Source organism: Procambarus clarkii, chromosome 52, assembly GCF_040958095.1.
Source record: "Procambarus clarkii isolate CNS0578487 chromosome 52, FALCON_Pclarkii_2.0, whole genome shotgun sequence".
Taxonomy (NCBI): domain Eukaryota; kingdom Metazoa; phylum Arthropoda; class Malacostraca; order Decapoda; family Cambaridae; genus Procambarus; species Procambarus clarkii.
Window position 1 is genome coordinate 22,415,540 of NC_091201.1, and position 17,545 is coordinate 22,433,084.

The 17,545-nt window shown below is 39.6% G+C and overlaps 1 protein-coding gene across 1 annotated transcript; it reads left to right on the plus strand.

Moving 5' to 3' along the window:
• Positions 1 to 7,184: 7,184 nt before the first annotated feature.
• Positions 7,185 to 15,269, plus strand: LOC123763806 (uncharacterized). Its single transcript, XM_045751125.1, has 2 exons — positions 7,185 to 7,233; positions 14,613 to 15,269. Exons 1-2 carry the CDS (start codon positions 7,222 to 7,224, stop codon positions 15,087 to 15,089), a joined length of 489 nt encoding a protein of 162 aa, XP_045607081.1. The 5' UTR covers positions 7,185 to 7,221; the 3' UTR covers positions 15,090 to 15,269.
• Positions 15,270 to 17,545: the final 2,276 nt, after the last annotated feature.

Here is a 17,545-nt window from a genome sequence, read left to right on the forward strand (position 1 = left end):
ATACCCGATAAAACACCTATATTATTTGGACCGTCTCAAAGCTCTCCAAATATTCTCCCTAGAAAGGAGACGATCATCGAGACGAGTGTCACATAGCGTACACATGGAAGATACTTGAAAGCCAGGTCCCAAATTTGGGACACAGTAAAATAACAACATGTTGGAATTGAGAACTGCGCCGTCGCAGGAACTGAGAGCTCCGGAGTGAGTGTTTAAGTACACGTTTGATATTCTGTTTAAAGGAGTCCATATTATTATTATTATTAATATAAATATTTTTAACAAACCCCCTCCACCTCTCACCACCCACGCCCACCATCAATAGGCTAACACGGACCCACCTCTGCTCTAAACACCCCCACGTCAGGGGATGAGAGGAAAATGAAGAGATGGGATTCCCTCCTCACGCCTCACCTCGTATATCTTGTCAATATTTGGAATCAACAGTCGCTAGCCTCGATCACAGGAGCCTTCACGACTCTGGTAAGAATCTCGCGAAGAATCAGGAAGAAATGGTGAGAGAGAAATAGTCAGGTGGTGAGAGAAAGTTGGCGAGAGGTGTTGAGAGAGAAGTGGCTAGAGCAGGTCCGTGGCGTAGAGGTAAAACACTCGCTTCACGAGCGATTTGGCCTGAGTTCGTATCTTGGCCGGGGGAGGATTGATTAGGCATCAACTTTAACCGTACGCATCTGTTCACCAGGCAGTGAATGCGTACCTGGTTATTAAACGATTTGGCTGGTCGTATTCTAGGAAAAATTACAATTTAAGGATCTGCCCGAAGCGCTGTTGGTTTTACAAGAATGTAAAAACTCTTGCATGTATAAATACAAAAATAGAGATACAGGACGGGGCGCAAGGTGGTGATACAGGACGGGGCGCAAGGTGGTGATACAGGACGGGGCGCAAGGTGGTGATACAGGACGGGGCGCAAGGTGGTGATACAGGACGGGGCACAAGGTGGTGATACAGGACGGGGCGCAAGGTGGTGATACAGGACGGGGCGCAAGGTGGTGATACAGGACGGGGCACAAGGTGGTGATACAGGACGGGGCGCAAGGTGGTGATACAGGACGGGGCACAAGGTGGTGATACAGGACGGGGCGCAAGGTGGTGATACAGGACGGGGCGCAAGGTGGTGATACAGGACGGGGCGCAAGGTGGTGATGGAAAATGTGTGGAAGCTTTTCCGCCAAAAGCAGATTCATGAATGAAGACACGTCAATGGCAAACAAGCTTTCACAGATAGTTTCCAGACACACACACACACACACACACACACACACACACACACACACACACACACGCACACACACACACACACACACACACAACACACACTTGGTCGGGATCCAAGAGTCAATGCTCGATCCAGCAGACACAAATAGGTGAGTACACACACACACACACACACACACACACACACACACACACACACACACACACACACACACACACACACACACACACACACACACACGGGGCCGGTGGCTGACTGGACAGCACGCTGGACGCGTGATACTGTAGTCGCGGGTTCGATTTCCTGCGCCGGCGAGAAACAATGGGCAGAGTTTCTTTCACCCTGATGGGCCTGTTACCTAGCAGTAAATAGGTAACTGGGAGTTAGTCAGCTGTCACGGGCTGCTTCCTGGTGTGTACTCACCTAGTTGTGTTTGCGGGGGTTGAACTCTGGCTCTTTGGTCCCGCCTCTCAACCGTCAATCAACAGGTGTTGTGTGTGTGTGGTGTGAAAAAAATAATTAGAAATAGTTGATTGACAGTTGAGAGGCGGGCTTTCAGTCTCCCTAAGTCCCTGTTGCCCATTAGGTCACCTCAGCACCCTTTGTCTCTCAGTCCCTAATAGTCCCCCACCCCACCACTCCTCATCCGTCTCCCCCCCCCCCCCATCTGCCACTGACTTCCATGCTGACCCCAGACATGAAACACACTGGGCTGAGTCTAATACAGTAATGACGAATTCGGATGTGTGCTTTCCTTAACATATATCTCCGGACAATATGTTAATGAAAAAAAATCAACATTGATATGAAATTTCCTTGACAAACTGCAAGGGCCTCAACTGGTGGCGGTGGCTGAACTTCTCACGAGAATCATTCCCACAATCTCCTCGAATAGAGTGCGATTCTCCATTCTCACCAGCTGGGCTGTGGAGATGGGAGTGTGTATTGTGCAAGGAGTGAGGCCTCGCCTGGTAGCAAAGATCCTGTAAACTTTTCATGATTCAGCACCACGGATTGCCTCTGAGCGCCGCCCTCCAGGGAAATCTTGACAAGTTCTCTGCTCAGTTGGTTCCTCGAGCCACCATGACCCATTCTAGAAATGCTCCAGGTTTCCCTCGAAAGTCTGACTGGAAGGCTTTACGGCGGCTTCATAGTGCAGCTTCTATAGAGGAGAGCGGTGGGATGGTCGAGTGGGGGATTAGAATTTGAGAATGCATGGGGTAGGCTGGCCTTGATGTAATCTGTAACCTAGTATCCTATATCGTATTTTGACGTCAAAAATCCCTAACGTACAAGATGATTGTATCTTGTATGTTGGACTATAAATCATTGTATCTCAAACAATCACGTGTTTTATGTGTGGGTTGGTCAGTAAGGTTAGATCAGGTTAGGTTTAGGTTTTTTTATACAATTTTCTGTCTGTTTTGGCAACTCTAGAAAACGGGCTGCTTGGATAAGCGACTAGGAGGATACTTTGTGGCCTAGTGGTAGATTTTATGATGATTTGAGGCAATTCATAAGTGTATCGTGAAGGATGAGAATATAATTATTCACAGAACTAAAGTTAGTTCAGTGGCAATACATTATCGTGCTGATGATTAAGAAAAACTGGAGGAAAAACAGAGAATGAACAACACTCATATGAGCTAATGTCTAACAAACACACCAGAGTGTTTCTGAATCAACAACACTCTTGGGTAGAAATATATTCTAGAGTGATAATGAATTACTAACACAATGTTCCCAGTGAATGGAAAAATATTCAAGGGTGCCAGTGAATGTCTAACACACTAGAATACAATTTACTGAACGACACCCTACGGTGCCAATGGATAATTTACACACTAACATGTTGAAGAATAAACGGTGCCAACCCAAACCAAGCTTAGGGTAACAGAACATAGTGGTGGGGTTCCTAAGCTTGTTAATGATATACAAAATACACCTGTTGGTGGTTTGAATTGATATCCACTTAATTTTGACATTGAAAATATAATATTAGAAGAGTAATTACTGTTAACTATATAATATAATCTATGTACGTATTATTAATATTATTATTGGTATTATTAATATTATTATTTCATCCACGTCCACGCTCACGACGTGCGCGTGGATCACTAATTCCTCTGAGCTTCAGTAGTAATAAGGGTAAGTCGAAAATTCCAGTTTGGCAGCAGCAGTTGCTTCTGGAATCTTTCCTTATTAAGACTACTCATAGCCTATCAATAGAGCTTCTCTCCTAGAGTCCATGTGAATGAAATGTTTATTTCCATGATAGTGTGGATGCCAATTTAATAATAATAATAATAATATTAGTAGTAGTAGTTGTAGTAGTAGTAGCAGAAATGACAATGTCTGCTCACAGACATAATAACATAGGATAAAAACCCAGACTTGTGTATTTGTGAAATTTATTTAAGGAATTTACACCAAGTCTTTCGCACTCTCATTGAGTACTTCGTCTTACTTACATCTCTTACATCTTAAATCTCGAGACTTACATCTCAACGTCTAATCATTAGACGTTGAGATGTAAGTCTCGTACTAATAACACATTCAGATCTTGACAAAGCACTCAGGAGAGTGCGAAAGACTTGGATAGATGGATGGATGTTTGGGTTGACGGAGAAATATATGGGAGGTGAATAGATGGATAAATTGAGACATATATGGGAGGTGGATAGATGGATGGTAAGATAGAAGAGGAACAGATCATGGTTGCCAGATAGATTAACAGATGGGAGAAAGACAAACAGACCCGGGCAACGGCCGGTACTACCCCCCCCCCCCAATTCATATATAAAAAACATATGAAAATAATAATCAAGCAAACTGCAGAAGGCCTATTGGCCCATACGTGGCATCTTCTAGTTATATCCACATGAAATGAATGAAAATACTTGTTTGAGAAAACGGGAAGAGAAGTTGTAAAAAATGGGGAAGGGGAGCGGGGGAAAGGGAATATGTGGTTAGGGGGAAGGTGCGGAGAATGGGGGAGATGGGACGGGTGATTGGGAAGGGGACGAAGGAGGAGCGGGAAAATGGATTAGAGGGAAAATGGGAGGGAAGAGATGGATGTGAGGAGAGGGGAAGCAGAGGGTTTAATGATGGTGTTGGGGGAGAGCCAGACTTCCCCAAGCACCGCCGGGTACCCCCTTCCAGTTATATATATACTCAATGATATTAGAATTTAAACACTACAAATAAAAGTAAATAATTATATGATTAATAATTTGGTAACTGGCAACTTAATTATACAACTCTTATGCTTATGATGATGATGATGATCTTCACCATCATCAGTGTTATAACCATCATCATTATAGCAATCATCATAATAAGAGATAATGTGTTATCTATAAGAGATAATGTGCATCTGCTTGTCATTCCAAGGTTGTAGACCAAACGCTTGGACTAGCCTCACCCATCAAGCACAGAGTTGACCCGACTTTCTAACAATGAATGTTACATGAACACTCACCAGCTCTTAACATGATTATCTGGCAATGTGTTTTTATCAGGAGAGAGCGCCATGCCTGTATAACTATACAGCAGCCCAACTGACAACATTGTGGGCCGGGTTTATGCATGGTCTTTCAGAGTATTGTGTTCAATTTCTTGCCTTTCCAAATGAGAAAGAAATACTCCAGAAAATGAGGGTTTCAGCTTCGTAGATCCAACTACAGATAAAAGACCATGCATGGTTTCAAGAACAATGTTGTTTGAAAGTTCACGAACTGAAAAAAAAAATCCGTTGCGTAATGATTAGAACAATTTTGGGCAGTGAGGCATCGAGATTCACTTTTTCCGAGAAAATAAACGCCCGCGAAACGTCTCGCAAATACCAGTCACGTTGCAACCCGTTCTCGCACTTTCGTACAGTCAATATTGACATATTTAATAAGTGCATATGTGACATACTAATTTATTTTAGTATGTCACATCATTGTGACATGCATGAAAATCCCTAATGCTGACATCACTATTACGTACATGACAAGCTCTATTTCTGACAACAATGTGACACATTGTTTCATTGATAGTCTAACACTATCACTGTGGCATGCATAACAAGCCCTCACAGAAGGTAGAGGTCATGGAAAATAGCACAGATGTGTCAATCATCCCATAGTAATGCTCAAGGCTCCAGTAATATGAGAAACTTCCTGTCTTCAAGCTGTGACTGTCTCCGGTACGACCAACATCACTGCTTTTTATAATACTCATACATCTCAACTCCCAAGGCCATGCTAACCAGCTGATCATTCTTTCTCGCTGATACCGTACATACCACATACGTGTGCACACACACACACACACACACACACACACATATATATTATATATATATATATATATATATATATATATATATATATATATATATATATATATATATATATATATATATATATATATATATGTCGTACCTAGTAGCCAGAACTCACTTCTCAGCCTACTATGCAAGGCCCGATTTGCCTAATAAGCCAAGTTTTCATGAAATAATTGTTTTTCGACTACCTAACCTACCTAACCTAACCTAACCTAACTTTTTCGGCTACCTAACCCAACCTAACCTATAGAGATCGGTTAGGTTAGGTTAGGTAGGGTTGGTTAGGTTCGGTCATATATCTACGTTAATTTTAACTCCAATAAAATAAAATTGACCTCATACATAATGAAATGGGTAGCTTTACCATTTCATAAGAAAAAAATTAGAGAAAATATATTAATTCAGGAAAACTTGACTTATTAGGCAAATCGGGCCTTGCATAGTAGGCTGAGAAGTGCGTTCTGGCTACTAGGTACGACATATATATATATATATATATATACATACATATATTTGGTAGCAGTCTTTCTTGTAAACATATGTTATTGAATATGACCGAAAGGGTAAGATTAATAATTCTAACACGAATCGTCTCAATATTTCCTACGTTTTTCTTCACTGTCGAGAGTAATTGAAAAATTAACTCTCCAAAATTCATTCCTTACATTTTTATTTTGGACTGACGGTAGGACCAAAATAAAAATGTAAAGAAGGAATTTTGAAGAGTTAATTTTTTAATTACTCTCGTCAGAGAAGAAAAACGTATGAAATATTGAGAAGATTCGTGTTGGAATTATTAATCTTACCCTTTCGGTCATATTCAACATTATATATATATATATATATATATATGTATATATATATATATATATATATATATATATATATGTGTGTGTGTGTGTGTGTGTGTGTGTGTGTGTGTGTGTGTGTGTGTGTGTGTGTGTGTGTGTATGTGTGTGTGTGTAAATCACGAAAAAATAAACACGTGATTAAAAATGTGACAGTGTCAGACCACTTAAGGAAATTCCTGTTTCAATTTTCCTCCGTGGTCTGACACTGTCATATATATATATATATATATATATATATATATATATATATATATATATATATATATATATATATATATATATATATATATATATATAAGGTATATAGGAAGGGAGTACCACCTCTAGCTGGAAGAAGGGGGACCCATAGCCTCGGAGGAAACCACGCATAACGCATTAGAGGGAATGTTTAGATCCCCTCCAATACAGTTTCCGTGTGCTTTTCTCCTACCACCCCCTTCCTTTTTTATTTTTTGTGCTTTATTATGCATTTGATGGTTACAAGATATATATATATATATATATATATATATATATATATATATATATATATATATATATATATATATATATATATATATATATATATATATATATAAGTTCCCCATATCCCAGTATTCTCCCAAGATATTGATTTCCAACAATGTACAACTACTGCCTTAAGGACCTTGAACACCACTGGCCATCAGGGGAAAATGTTCCGCTTAATATGGTCTCAACAGGACGTCATGACTGCTTTGTGTCCCAGTATATAAGGTAAAACAGCTTCCTCACTCCCACACAACTTCCGTCTTCAGCGCAGCGATAACACAACTGCCATGAAAGTTCTCGTAAGTACCAAATGCTTAACGATTCTCTGTCCTGTTAAGTAGCGCAATATGTAATGTATTTTTAACAACCAAGTAAACATAGTAAAAGCAAATACAGAGGATTTTGGTGAAAGTTAAAACGCAGTTATAATATATATATATATATATATATATATATATATATATATATATATATATATATATATATATCCTCGGGCCTTGCATAGTAGGCCAAAAAGTGCGTTCTGGCTACTAGGTACGACATATATATATATATATATATATATATATATATATATATATATATATATATATATATATATATATATATATATATATATTTTTTTTTTTTGAGATATATACAAGAGTTGTTACATTCTTGTACAGCAACTAGTACGCGTAGCGTTTCGGGCAGGTCCCTGGAATACGATCCCTGCCGCGAAGAATCGTTTTTTCATCCAAGTACACATTTTATTGTTGCGTTAAACAGAGGCTACAGTTAAGGAATTGCAACCAGTAAATCCTCCCCGGCCAGTATATATATATATATATATATATATATATATATATATATATATATATATATATATATATATATATATATATATATATATATATGACAAAACTTGACCCCAGATCAACCAGCCCGGCGGAATCCCTGGAGTACCCTCCGCTCAAAGCTTCTCACTGATGGGACTTTGCTCCCTCCCCTGGGAGCCACTGTTCACCACTGGGGAGCACCTCAGTTTACCAGCGGGGAAGAATTCCACCACCGGTCTCAGCCTTTCACCCCGTAGAGAGGTGAACTCGCGCTTTGCTCCGCGGCCAAGTAATACTTTAACTCAGTGCTATATTACTCTCTCAGTCTAGTACTCGTGACATAATGGTGTGGTGCACAGTAAACCTCTCACAACAACACATTAAAGAAATCAAAGGGAGGAAGTAAACACGCTTGTAAAATTGATGGGTTTACTCGATAATAGTCTACACTGACAGTCGGCAAAAATCTCTCGCAATCCGTTAAATGGCAACATTCCTGAAAAAATCGTCACATCTGGCAATTCTTCACTGTCGCCCAAAATCGCCCGTATGAGGCTGTTTCGTAAACACTAATATCACCTGACATAAAGACATATTATAACGCCTCTTGAATAGTTTGTAGTCTTTAAACCACTGATTAATCCACTCCGAGATGTAATCACTGGTACTTCATAATTAATATAATACTGAACATTTTTAATGTCACTTCACAAGTAATTCATGGTTATCACATAATTTATTAAGATTGAACATAAATAAACTCACTAAAGTTTATTTTCACACTTTTTTATTTTGGTCCGACGCCTAGGGATGTGTTTTGCAAGATCACTCCTTACATTCTCACAGACTAATTTACCATGCTTTTGCAAAGGTTTATATTCTTTTTTTTTTGGTGAGGTGGTACAAAACGAGAATGAGGGGAACAAGTGGATGAATGGCATAACATAATGGATATTAACAGAGTATTACATGCATCAAGATAAATAGTAGACCAATCTTTCAATCTGAAAGAACGCAGAAGAGCTACAAAGAAAACTAAAATCACAGCTTCAGGTGAAGACAAAATCACTTACAATATGCTAGCCAAGCTAGGAGAAAAGGGTGAAGAAGCCTTCTTGAATCTCATCAACAGAGTATGTGTGACAAGAACTCGACCACTCTTTTGGAATAGTGCAATTATAATTTTCCGTTCCAAAACTCAAAGAGCCAGGAAATGCAAGTCCCATCTCATTAACAATCTGTCTGGCCAAAACTGTGGAAAGAATGGCTCTTGGTCGAATTGACTGGAAAGCCAATCCACTGCACCAAAATATGTTTGCTTACAGAAAAGGTGTTGGAACCGCAGAATGACTTACCTCCCTCCTGGATCAGATGAATGACAAACCAGGAATCCTTATTTTTCTAGACCTAGAAAAAGCCTTCGAGCTAGCCAATGCTCCAGATACATTGTGCTGCCTGGTGGATAAGGAAATCAAAGGACACGTCCTTGCCTTTGCCAAAGGAAGCCTGTTTAACCGAGAAGCTAAAGTCAAATTCCTAGAAAAAACATTCTCCTCAAAGAGGCTGTAAAAATGTCTGCAGGGAGAAATAGTAAGCCCCCTTCCTCTTCAACTGTCTCATGGAACATTTCATGAAGCTCAAGTTACCAAAAGCCAAGCTGCTTAACTATGTAGAAGACTTTGTGGTCATCATCAATGGCAAAAGCGCCAGGACATTTAGGCACAAAAATGACTTGACATCATCAGCAGAGAAGCAGAACGCATAGCAATGAAAATAAACAGCAATAAAACCAAACCAATAGCCGTTAAAATGAGTACTTAAGACAACAGACTCGCAATACAAGGACACGAAATTGAGTGGGTTACCTCTTTTCAATACCTTGGAGTCATAATAGATAGCCAGTTGAAATTCACTCAAGAAATTGAATATCTTCGGCAACGTTGTAAAACCAGAAACTCAGCTCTGCGCTCCCTGACAAGTCATGTACAAAATGTACTACGTTCAAGCAATTAGGTCACTCATTGACTATGTTGCTCATACTACCCCTCAGTGATAACCAATGGGAGAAACTGGAAGTGTCTCAAAATGATGCCTTCAGAACAATGCTGGAAGCACCTATACGGAGGCGTCGAGGGAATCTATGAATGGAAACCAACTTACCAGTCTTAGAAAACAGGTTAAAATAAAGAATAGCCACCATAACGTTACGCTTAACTTGTTGGAACCACCGCCACACTGTCAATCAAAGATAGCATACACAGATCGCTTCACAGAAACCTTCAATATAGAACAAGTGCATGGACGGATAATTTGGTCAAGATTCTAGAGAAAGTGGACTTAAAACGGACCATTAAAAACACAGGAGTAGATAAACTATATCAACTCTCTAGGCAGCCTCCTCCATGGGAAGATTCAAGTCTAAAGATAATCACTGAAGAATTACCAGTTAAAAAAATCAGCATGTGACTCGCAGAGACTCAAAGCAGTCATAAAACAACAAATGGAAACCATCTCAAGACCGACAGCTACTCATATCTTCACAGATGTATCAGTTGTTCAAGAAAGAAGTTCTACTGGGGCAGCAGTTTACACTAACAACCATGAAGCTTACTGGAGCATGAATAGTAGGTGCTCAACATTGCAAACCAAATTATATACCCTGAAGGAGGCAATAAATTATGCAATTGAGAATAATTTACTTGGTCATCATTCATCCCAACTCTAAATCTTCGCTCCAGGCATTGTTATCCAGCCAGCACAGAGATAATATACAACTCATTACAGAAATCCTACATATAGGAAAAGAAGCACACAATCTAGTGCTGTCAGTCACCCTAAATTGGATACCAAGTCACATTGGCATAAATGGTAATGAAAAGGTAGACTCGCTAGCAAAAACTGTCACTGCTCTACCTGTTATACATGTTAAAATACCTTCAAGTTTTTCACAGATTAAGGAGCAAGTCAAGAAGAAAATACTCCCAACTATCAAAAGTCGCCAAAAAGCCAAAGTAACGGAAGGAAGATCCACTGCGATGTAATACGAACAAGCCACTGAATACTTTTCTTTCAAGCCTGGCAAAAAGATATCCAGGGACATTGAAATAGCCATACACAGACTCAGACTTCGTTACAAGTGCTGCTGGGAGGTAATAAACCCAATAGTTAAAGAGTGTCATATCTGTGGAATAGATGGAGAGGCGCCACTCTTGCATTACTTACCGGAATGTGAAGCAACTGAAGCCCTGCGCATCATACTCAACATTATTCCAACGGAAGCAGCTGCATTAGATGCAAATTCCACAGCGACTACAATGATTAGAAAAGCAGTTGAAGAATGAGACACACTTGTAAACACTGTGCATCTATATCCGCCACCAAGATAATATTAAAACAAAACTAAAACCAGTGCGCTAAAACAGAAGCGAACAAGAAACTTCACCTCCGTTTAGAACTCTGACCCAAATATCACAGTAATAAGGTTATCGCGAATAACCGAACTCAATTACGGGCTCACTATAGCCCGTGCTACATGAACATTTCGTTCTATCTAAATCTAAAACAACAACAACAACAGCATCAACAAACGCAGCTTAAGTTCTTGCGGATCCTGTCTCTGTGTTGGCTAAGGGTCTTGAAATAAGTAGAATGTGATTATGTGTTAAGAACACTTGTTGTTCATTGTTCATTTCATGTGTTAAGAAGTTGTTGATTGCTGGCCTTGACTTCTTGATGTTTAGCGCCTCGTTGATGTCAGTCTTCTGTTGTCGTTATACCTATCGATTATTTCAATGTTACTTGTTAAGATGTCTCTGGTGATGGTCTGGGTGTGTGTGTGGAGATTATATGCTCCTTGATGGAACCCTTTTGCTTGTGCATGTTAATCGCCAGGAGAGACGTTGTGGCCTTGCATATATACTGTGATCTTTGGAGTTGACAGTGCCCAAGTGGGCATGTGAAGGCATAGACGACGATGGTCTCTCTTAAGGCGTTCTGCTTGGTGTCTGGAGAGTTCTTCATAAGTAAGTTGGGGGGTCTTCTTGTTTTTGTAATATATTGTTAATTGTCTCTTCTGATTGATGTCTGTGGGGATAATGTTCCTATCCGTAATAACTTTCAGAACTCTTTCCTCCATTTTATAAGCCGTGGAAAAAAGTTCTTGTAAAATAATCTGATAAGGGTTACGGCTGTTGTGTTGGTTGTATCTTCATTGGTTGCATAGTGTGTCATCTTTCTTTAAATGACGTCTTCAACATAACCATTAGAGAAGCCATTATTGACTAGGATCTGCCTTACTCTACAGAGTTCCTCGTCGACCTTCTTCCAACCAGAGTAGAAAAAGAAATAATTAACTGAAGAATATATTACAATTATTATAAATTTACACAAAGTTTCGAACCTAAATGAATCATTCTCAAGTAAAGGGACAGTGCTATTCGTATTGGATTTATACCATTTAGGATTCGGATGCATAAAATAAAAAGGTGAAGAGTACATCTTAAAGGAAGAATAGAGCATAAATGGAGGAAGGATAGGAGACACAGATAGGGACTACGCATACAAAGATGCGCCTAGTCCTTCACTTTAGAATGAACCATTTAGGTCCGAAGCGTTGAGTAAATTTATAATAAGTGTAATATATACTACAATTAATTATTTATTTTTCTTCACCTCGAACAAAGATGACATTTAGAGAAATCCTCTTCCAATTAAACCAAGATGCAAGAGCACTAGTCAGAGGGATAATAAACAAGAAAATAATCAATAGAGAATATGCAGTCATATTCAATGAAACATGTATAAATTAAAACTTCCTGCCAGTATACACCAATTTAAACCCACATGAACCAGGTATAATGTTTCAAATTCACTAAATTTCAACGAATCACGAGGAACTCTTTGAAGACCTTAAACGCAAAGTGAACAAAACTAGGACCATAATGACGGAAATTAAAAGTTGTTAAATTTGGTTCAAATTTTATTGCCTAGATGTATATGGAGAGGGTTCCAACTGGTCTAAGTTTCAGCACTGCAGGCTAAATAGAAACAGAAAAAAAATATATATTTTTGTAAAAAATTTCCATGATTTCAAAAATTACCATAAAACTCAAATGCCAACTGAAAAGCTTACTATGACACTCAGCTAGCACAATACCATATAATAAAAGATGGTCTAAGCTTTTTTTTATCCAGTATAAGTTTAGTTTTACTATTAAATATTTTACAATTCCCACAAAAATTATGCAACTGAATGATGTACATAAACATTTATAAAATCAATAAATAGCCTAATGAAAAAATTAAGTTTAGGAGTTTGTAGAGCCAGAAACTCTACATATAAGGTGTACGTTTCTTGTAAATTGTTTAATAAATGAAAGAGTTCGTCTAGCTTGTAGTTGAATATTATTTACTTGAAGAAAATGAAGTCAAAGGTCTGCCACCTGTGGCTGAGGATGACGTCGACCGATTTCCTTCAAAATTGGCACATTTACAGATGTGCATGCGTTCAGTAAGGTGTATACGTTCCATGCCAAACGTCTGATAAAACAAAATAGGAAAGCGAAAATTAGAAAAATATATATATATGGCAGCATATTTATATTTACATTTATTTATTATATAATACCAAAATATAACATTAAAACATACTAACCCATTATAATTGGTCCAAAAAGTGGGTCCTCAAGGTGGCACTGCAATGTCACTAATAGGCACCAACCCTATAGCCAGGGTCAGCTTCTTCAGGAGCCTATATCTAAAAATAATATCCGAGGCATATATATATATATATATATATATATATATATATATATATATATATATATATATATATATATATATATATATATATATATGCGAACAAGCCTGAATGGTCCCCAGGACAATATGCAACTGAAAACTCACACCCCAGAAGTGACTCGAACCCATACTCCCAGGAGCAACGCAACTGGTATGTACAAGACGCCTTAATCCACTTGACCATCACGACCGGACATAATGAGGTGATAGTTATATATATATATATATATATATATATATATATATATATATATATATATATATATATATATATATATATATATATATATATATATAGAGCGCCTCAGCGCCTCAGTGTTGCAATTCAGAGGGGAAATGCCTGTTGCGTCTTGGGCACTAGTCCAACTTCAGAGGAATTCGAAGAAGTGTTTGACTTGCAACAATGATCGAACCCGTCTGTGACATTCATCAATGTTTCCCATTGTTGTGTTTTTCAAGAGATCCATAACCTTTAAGCACCTTTTTGCATTATTATTTTTGTATCAACCCATGTATATCTTGTAACCATCAAATGTATATATATATATATATATATATATATATATATATATATATATATATATATATATATATATATATATATATATATATATATATATAAAATATACAACAAATTTAAAACAAGTGACTGCAGAATGGGATTTTAAGCTTTGTATATAAACTAGAAAAAAATCAAGTCAAGATTACTAATTAATTTTTTTTCATGTGAAATAATATTTACATGTGGCGCAGGATTGAATTCTTACATTTTATACAAGTTTTCTATTATTCATTTAAAAATATCAAGTCAGGGATCAGTGCCCCATACGACGCCATGACTGTTCAGAAGTCATGCATAATAAGGTTAGATATTTTGTCTTAAACGTTCCCTGATTACTGTTTAAAGAAGCCATGCACCGGCACCCCTTAATACGGGAGAACAAAGCATAATGTTAATTGTTAGTGAGGGTTTAATTTTTTGCTTATATATGTCGTCTGATTTCAGGACGAACTTTCCTTTTCTGTCACAGAAATTTATGTAACACATTTTGTACCATCAGATCATCGTCCTGCTTATGGGTCTAGCAGCAGCGAGGCCGGAGCCAGCCGCCAGACCAATCATCGGTATCGGAGGCCTTGGTAACCCAGGCATCGGATCTGGCTATGGATCTGGAATTGGAAATACCGGATACGGTTTCGGAGGCACTGGTCGCGGTCCTGGAGGATACGGTCTCGGAGGCATCGGGTCTGGTCTAGGTGCCATCGGGAACAGTCTCGGAAGCATCCTGTCTGGTTTCGGAGGCATCGGTCGTGGATATGGTTCCGGAGGCATCGGGAACAATCTTGGAGGTTTCGGGCAAGGAAATGGCGGGTACGGTCTCGGAGGCATCGGTCCTGGTCTCGGAGGCCTCGGGTCCGGTTTCGGAGGCATCGGGTCCGGTCTCGGAGGCCTCGGGTCCGGTCTCGGAGGCCTCGGGTCCGGTCTCGGAGGCCTCGGATACGGTAACAGAGGCTATGGAGGCGGACTTTTCGGCTAACAACAGTGAACCATATCCATTTAGGAACTCCTTCCGGGTGAAGACCAACACCTCTACGACGGCATAAAAATCTTGGATTCGGCAAATATTTGCCGTTAATAAAATAAATCCATCATTATTACAATTCAATTGAAATACCTATATCAATTATAAATGTAGAATAATAAATGAATAATGTTTTTTATTTTATATGATTTTAAAATATTCCTGAAAATTAATTGTATGTGAACTCACGTGTACGTATTTTTGCAGAAGACATGTGTTTGTGTGTGAGGGAGTGTGTGCATGTATATGTATTGAATTTGTAAGTGGGTACATGTGTGTATGTGTTCTTTTACTTATCTAAAAGTGACTACAGAGAAGCGAGATCAAACTCTTAATTCCCCACCTGCTAGGCTTGTCATATATGTTTGGTTGTAACTTAACTATTCGAATTCCTTTGAATTTCAATTATTTTTGTGAGTGCGTATTTACCTAGTTGTGCTTGCGGGAGTTGAGCTTCGGCTCTTTGATTCCACCTCACAACTGTCTCTCAACCGCTGTACAGATACCTGAGTCAATTTGGCTTTATCATATCTACATTAGAAACTGTGTATGGAGTCTGCCTCCACCACTTCACGTCCTAATGCATTCCACTTGTTAACTACTCTGACACTAAAAGAGTTCTTTCTAGTTTCTCTATGGCTCATTTGGGTACTTAGGTTCCACCTAGGTCCCCTTGTGCATGCTCCCCTCTTTATTAAATAAACTGTCTTTATTTACCCTATCAATTTCTCTGAGAATATTTTATGTGGTAATAATGTCTCCCCTAATTCTTTTGCCTTCCAGCGACGTGAGGTTTAGTTCCCGTAGTCTTTCCTCGTAACTCATTCTCCTCAGCTCGGGTACTTGTCTGGTAACATACCTCTGAACCTTCTCCAACTTAGTCTTGTGCTTGACGAAATACGGGCTCAATACTAGAGCAACATGCTCCAGGATTCGTCTGACATTGGTGGTTTACAAGGACTGATTGATCCCTTACACAGATTCCTAAAATCCGTTCTTATGCTGGCCAACCTGGTTATATGCCCCTGAAGACATCCTCTTGATGTGGGCTTCAGGGGACAGGTCTGGCGTGATAGCAACTCCCAGGTCTTTCTAACTCTCTGATTCTTGAAGAACTTTATCTCCCAAATGCTACCTTTTATCTGGCTTCCTGCTTCCTACACCTATCTTCGTTACTTTACATTTGCTCGGGTTAAACTCAAACAGTCACTTGTTGGACCATTCCTTCGGTTTGTCCAGGTCATCTTGAAGCTTAACGGTGGCCTCCTCTGTCTTAATCTTTCTCATAATTTTAGCATCATCAGCAAACATTGAGAGGAATGAATCTATACCCTCTTTAAGGTTATTTACGTATATCAAGTATATCAGAAACAGCTTAGGGCTGAGAACAGAACCCTGTGGGACTCCACTGGTGACTTCACATCATTGAGGTTTCAACATTCAAAGTAACTCTCGATTGATTGATTGATGATGATTAAGCCACCCAAGATGTGGCACGGGCATGAATACATCTAGAAAACCTGTTCATCTTTATTAGAAGCGTAACTCTCTGCTTCTAATTGCTTAGGTAATCCCTTATACACTGAAGCGCCCTACCAGTTACTCTTGCCTGTTTCTTCAACTTATGCCCAGCCTCTTATGGGGTACTGTGTCAAAGGCTTTCCGACAGTGTATGTGTTCACCTAGTTGTGCTTGTAGGGGTTGAGCTCTGCTCTTTCGGCCCGCCTCTCAACTGTCAGTCAATCAATTGTTACTAATTACTATTTTTTTTCGACACTCGCACACACACATGCACACACACACACACACGTCTGGGGTCTGGTAGCTGAGCGGACAGCGCGCGGTACTCGTAATTCTGTGACCCGGGTTCGATTCCCCGGGCCAGGCAGAAACAAAATGGGCAACGTTTCTTTCACCCCTGATGCCCCTGTTATCTAGCAGTAAATAGGTACCTGGGAGTTGGACAGCTGTTACGGAGCTGCTTCCTGTGTATGTGGGGGAGAGGGAGGGGGGGGGGACATTAGTTAGTTAGTAGTTAGTTACAGTTGATTGACAGTTGAGAGGCGGACCGAAAGAGCAGAGCTCAACCCCCGCAAGAACAACTAGGTGAATACAACTAGGTGAATACACACTCCCCCAAGGAAGCAGCCCGTAGCCGCTGTCTAACTCCCAGGTACCTATTTACTACTAGGTAACTGGGACATCAGGGTGAAGGAAACTCTGACCCTTCCTTTTCCGCCGGTGCTGGTGATCGAACCTTGGTCCCTAGGTCCACGAGTCTAGAGCGCTGTCCTCTCAGCCACCAACCCTCACCCCCTCCCCTCTGTGTGTGTATGTGTGTGTGTGTGTGTGTGTGTGTGTGTGTGTGTGTGTGTGTGTGTGTGTGTGTGTGGTGTGTGTGTGTGTGTGTG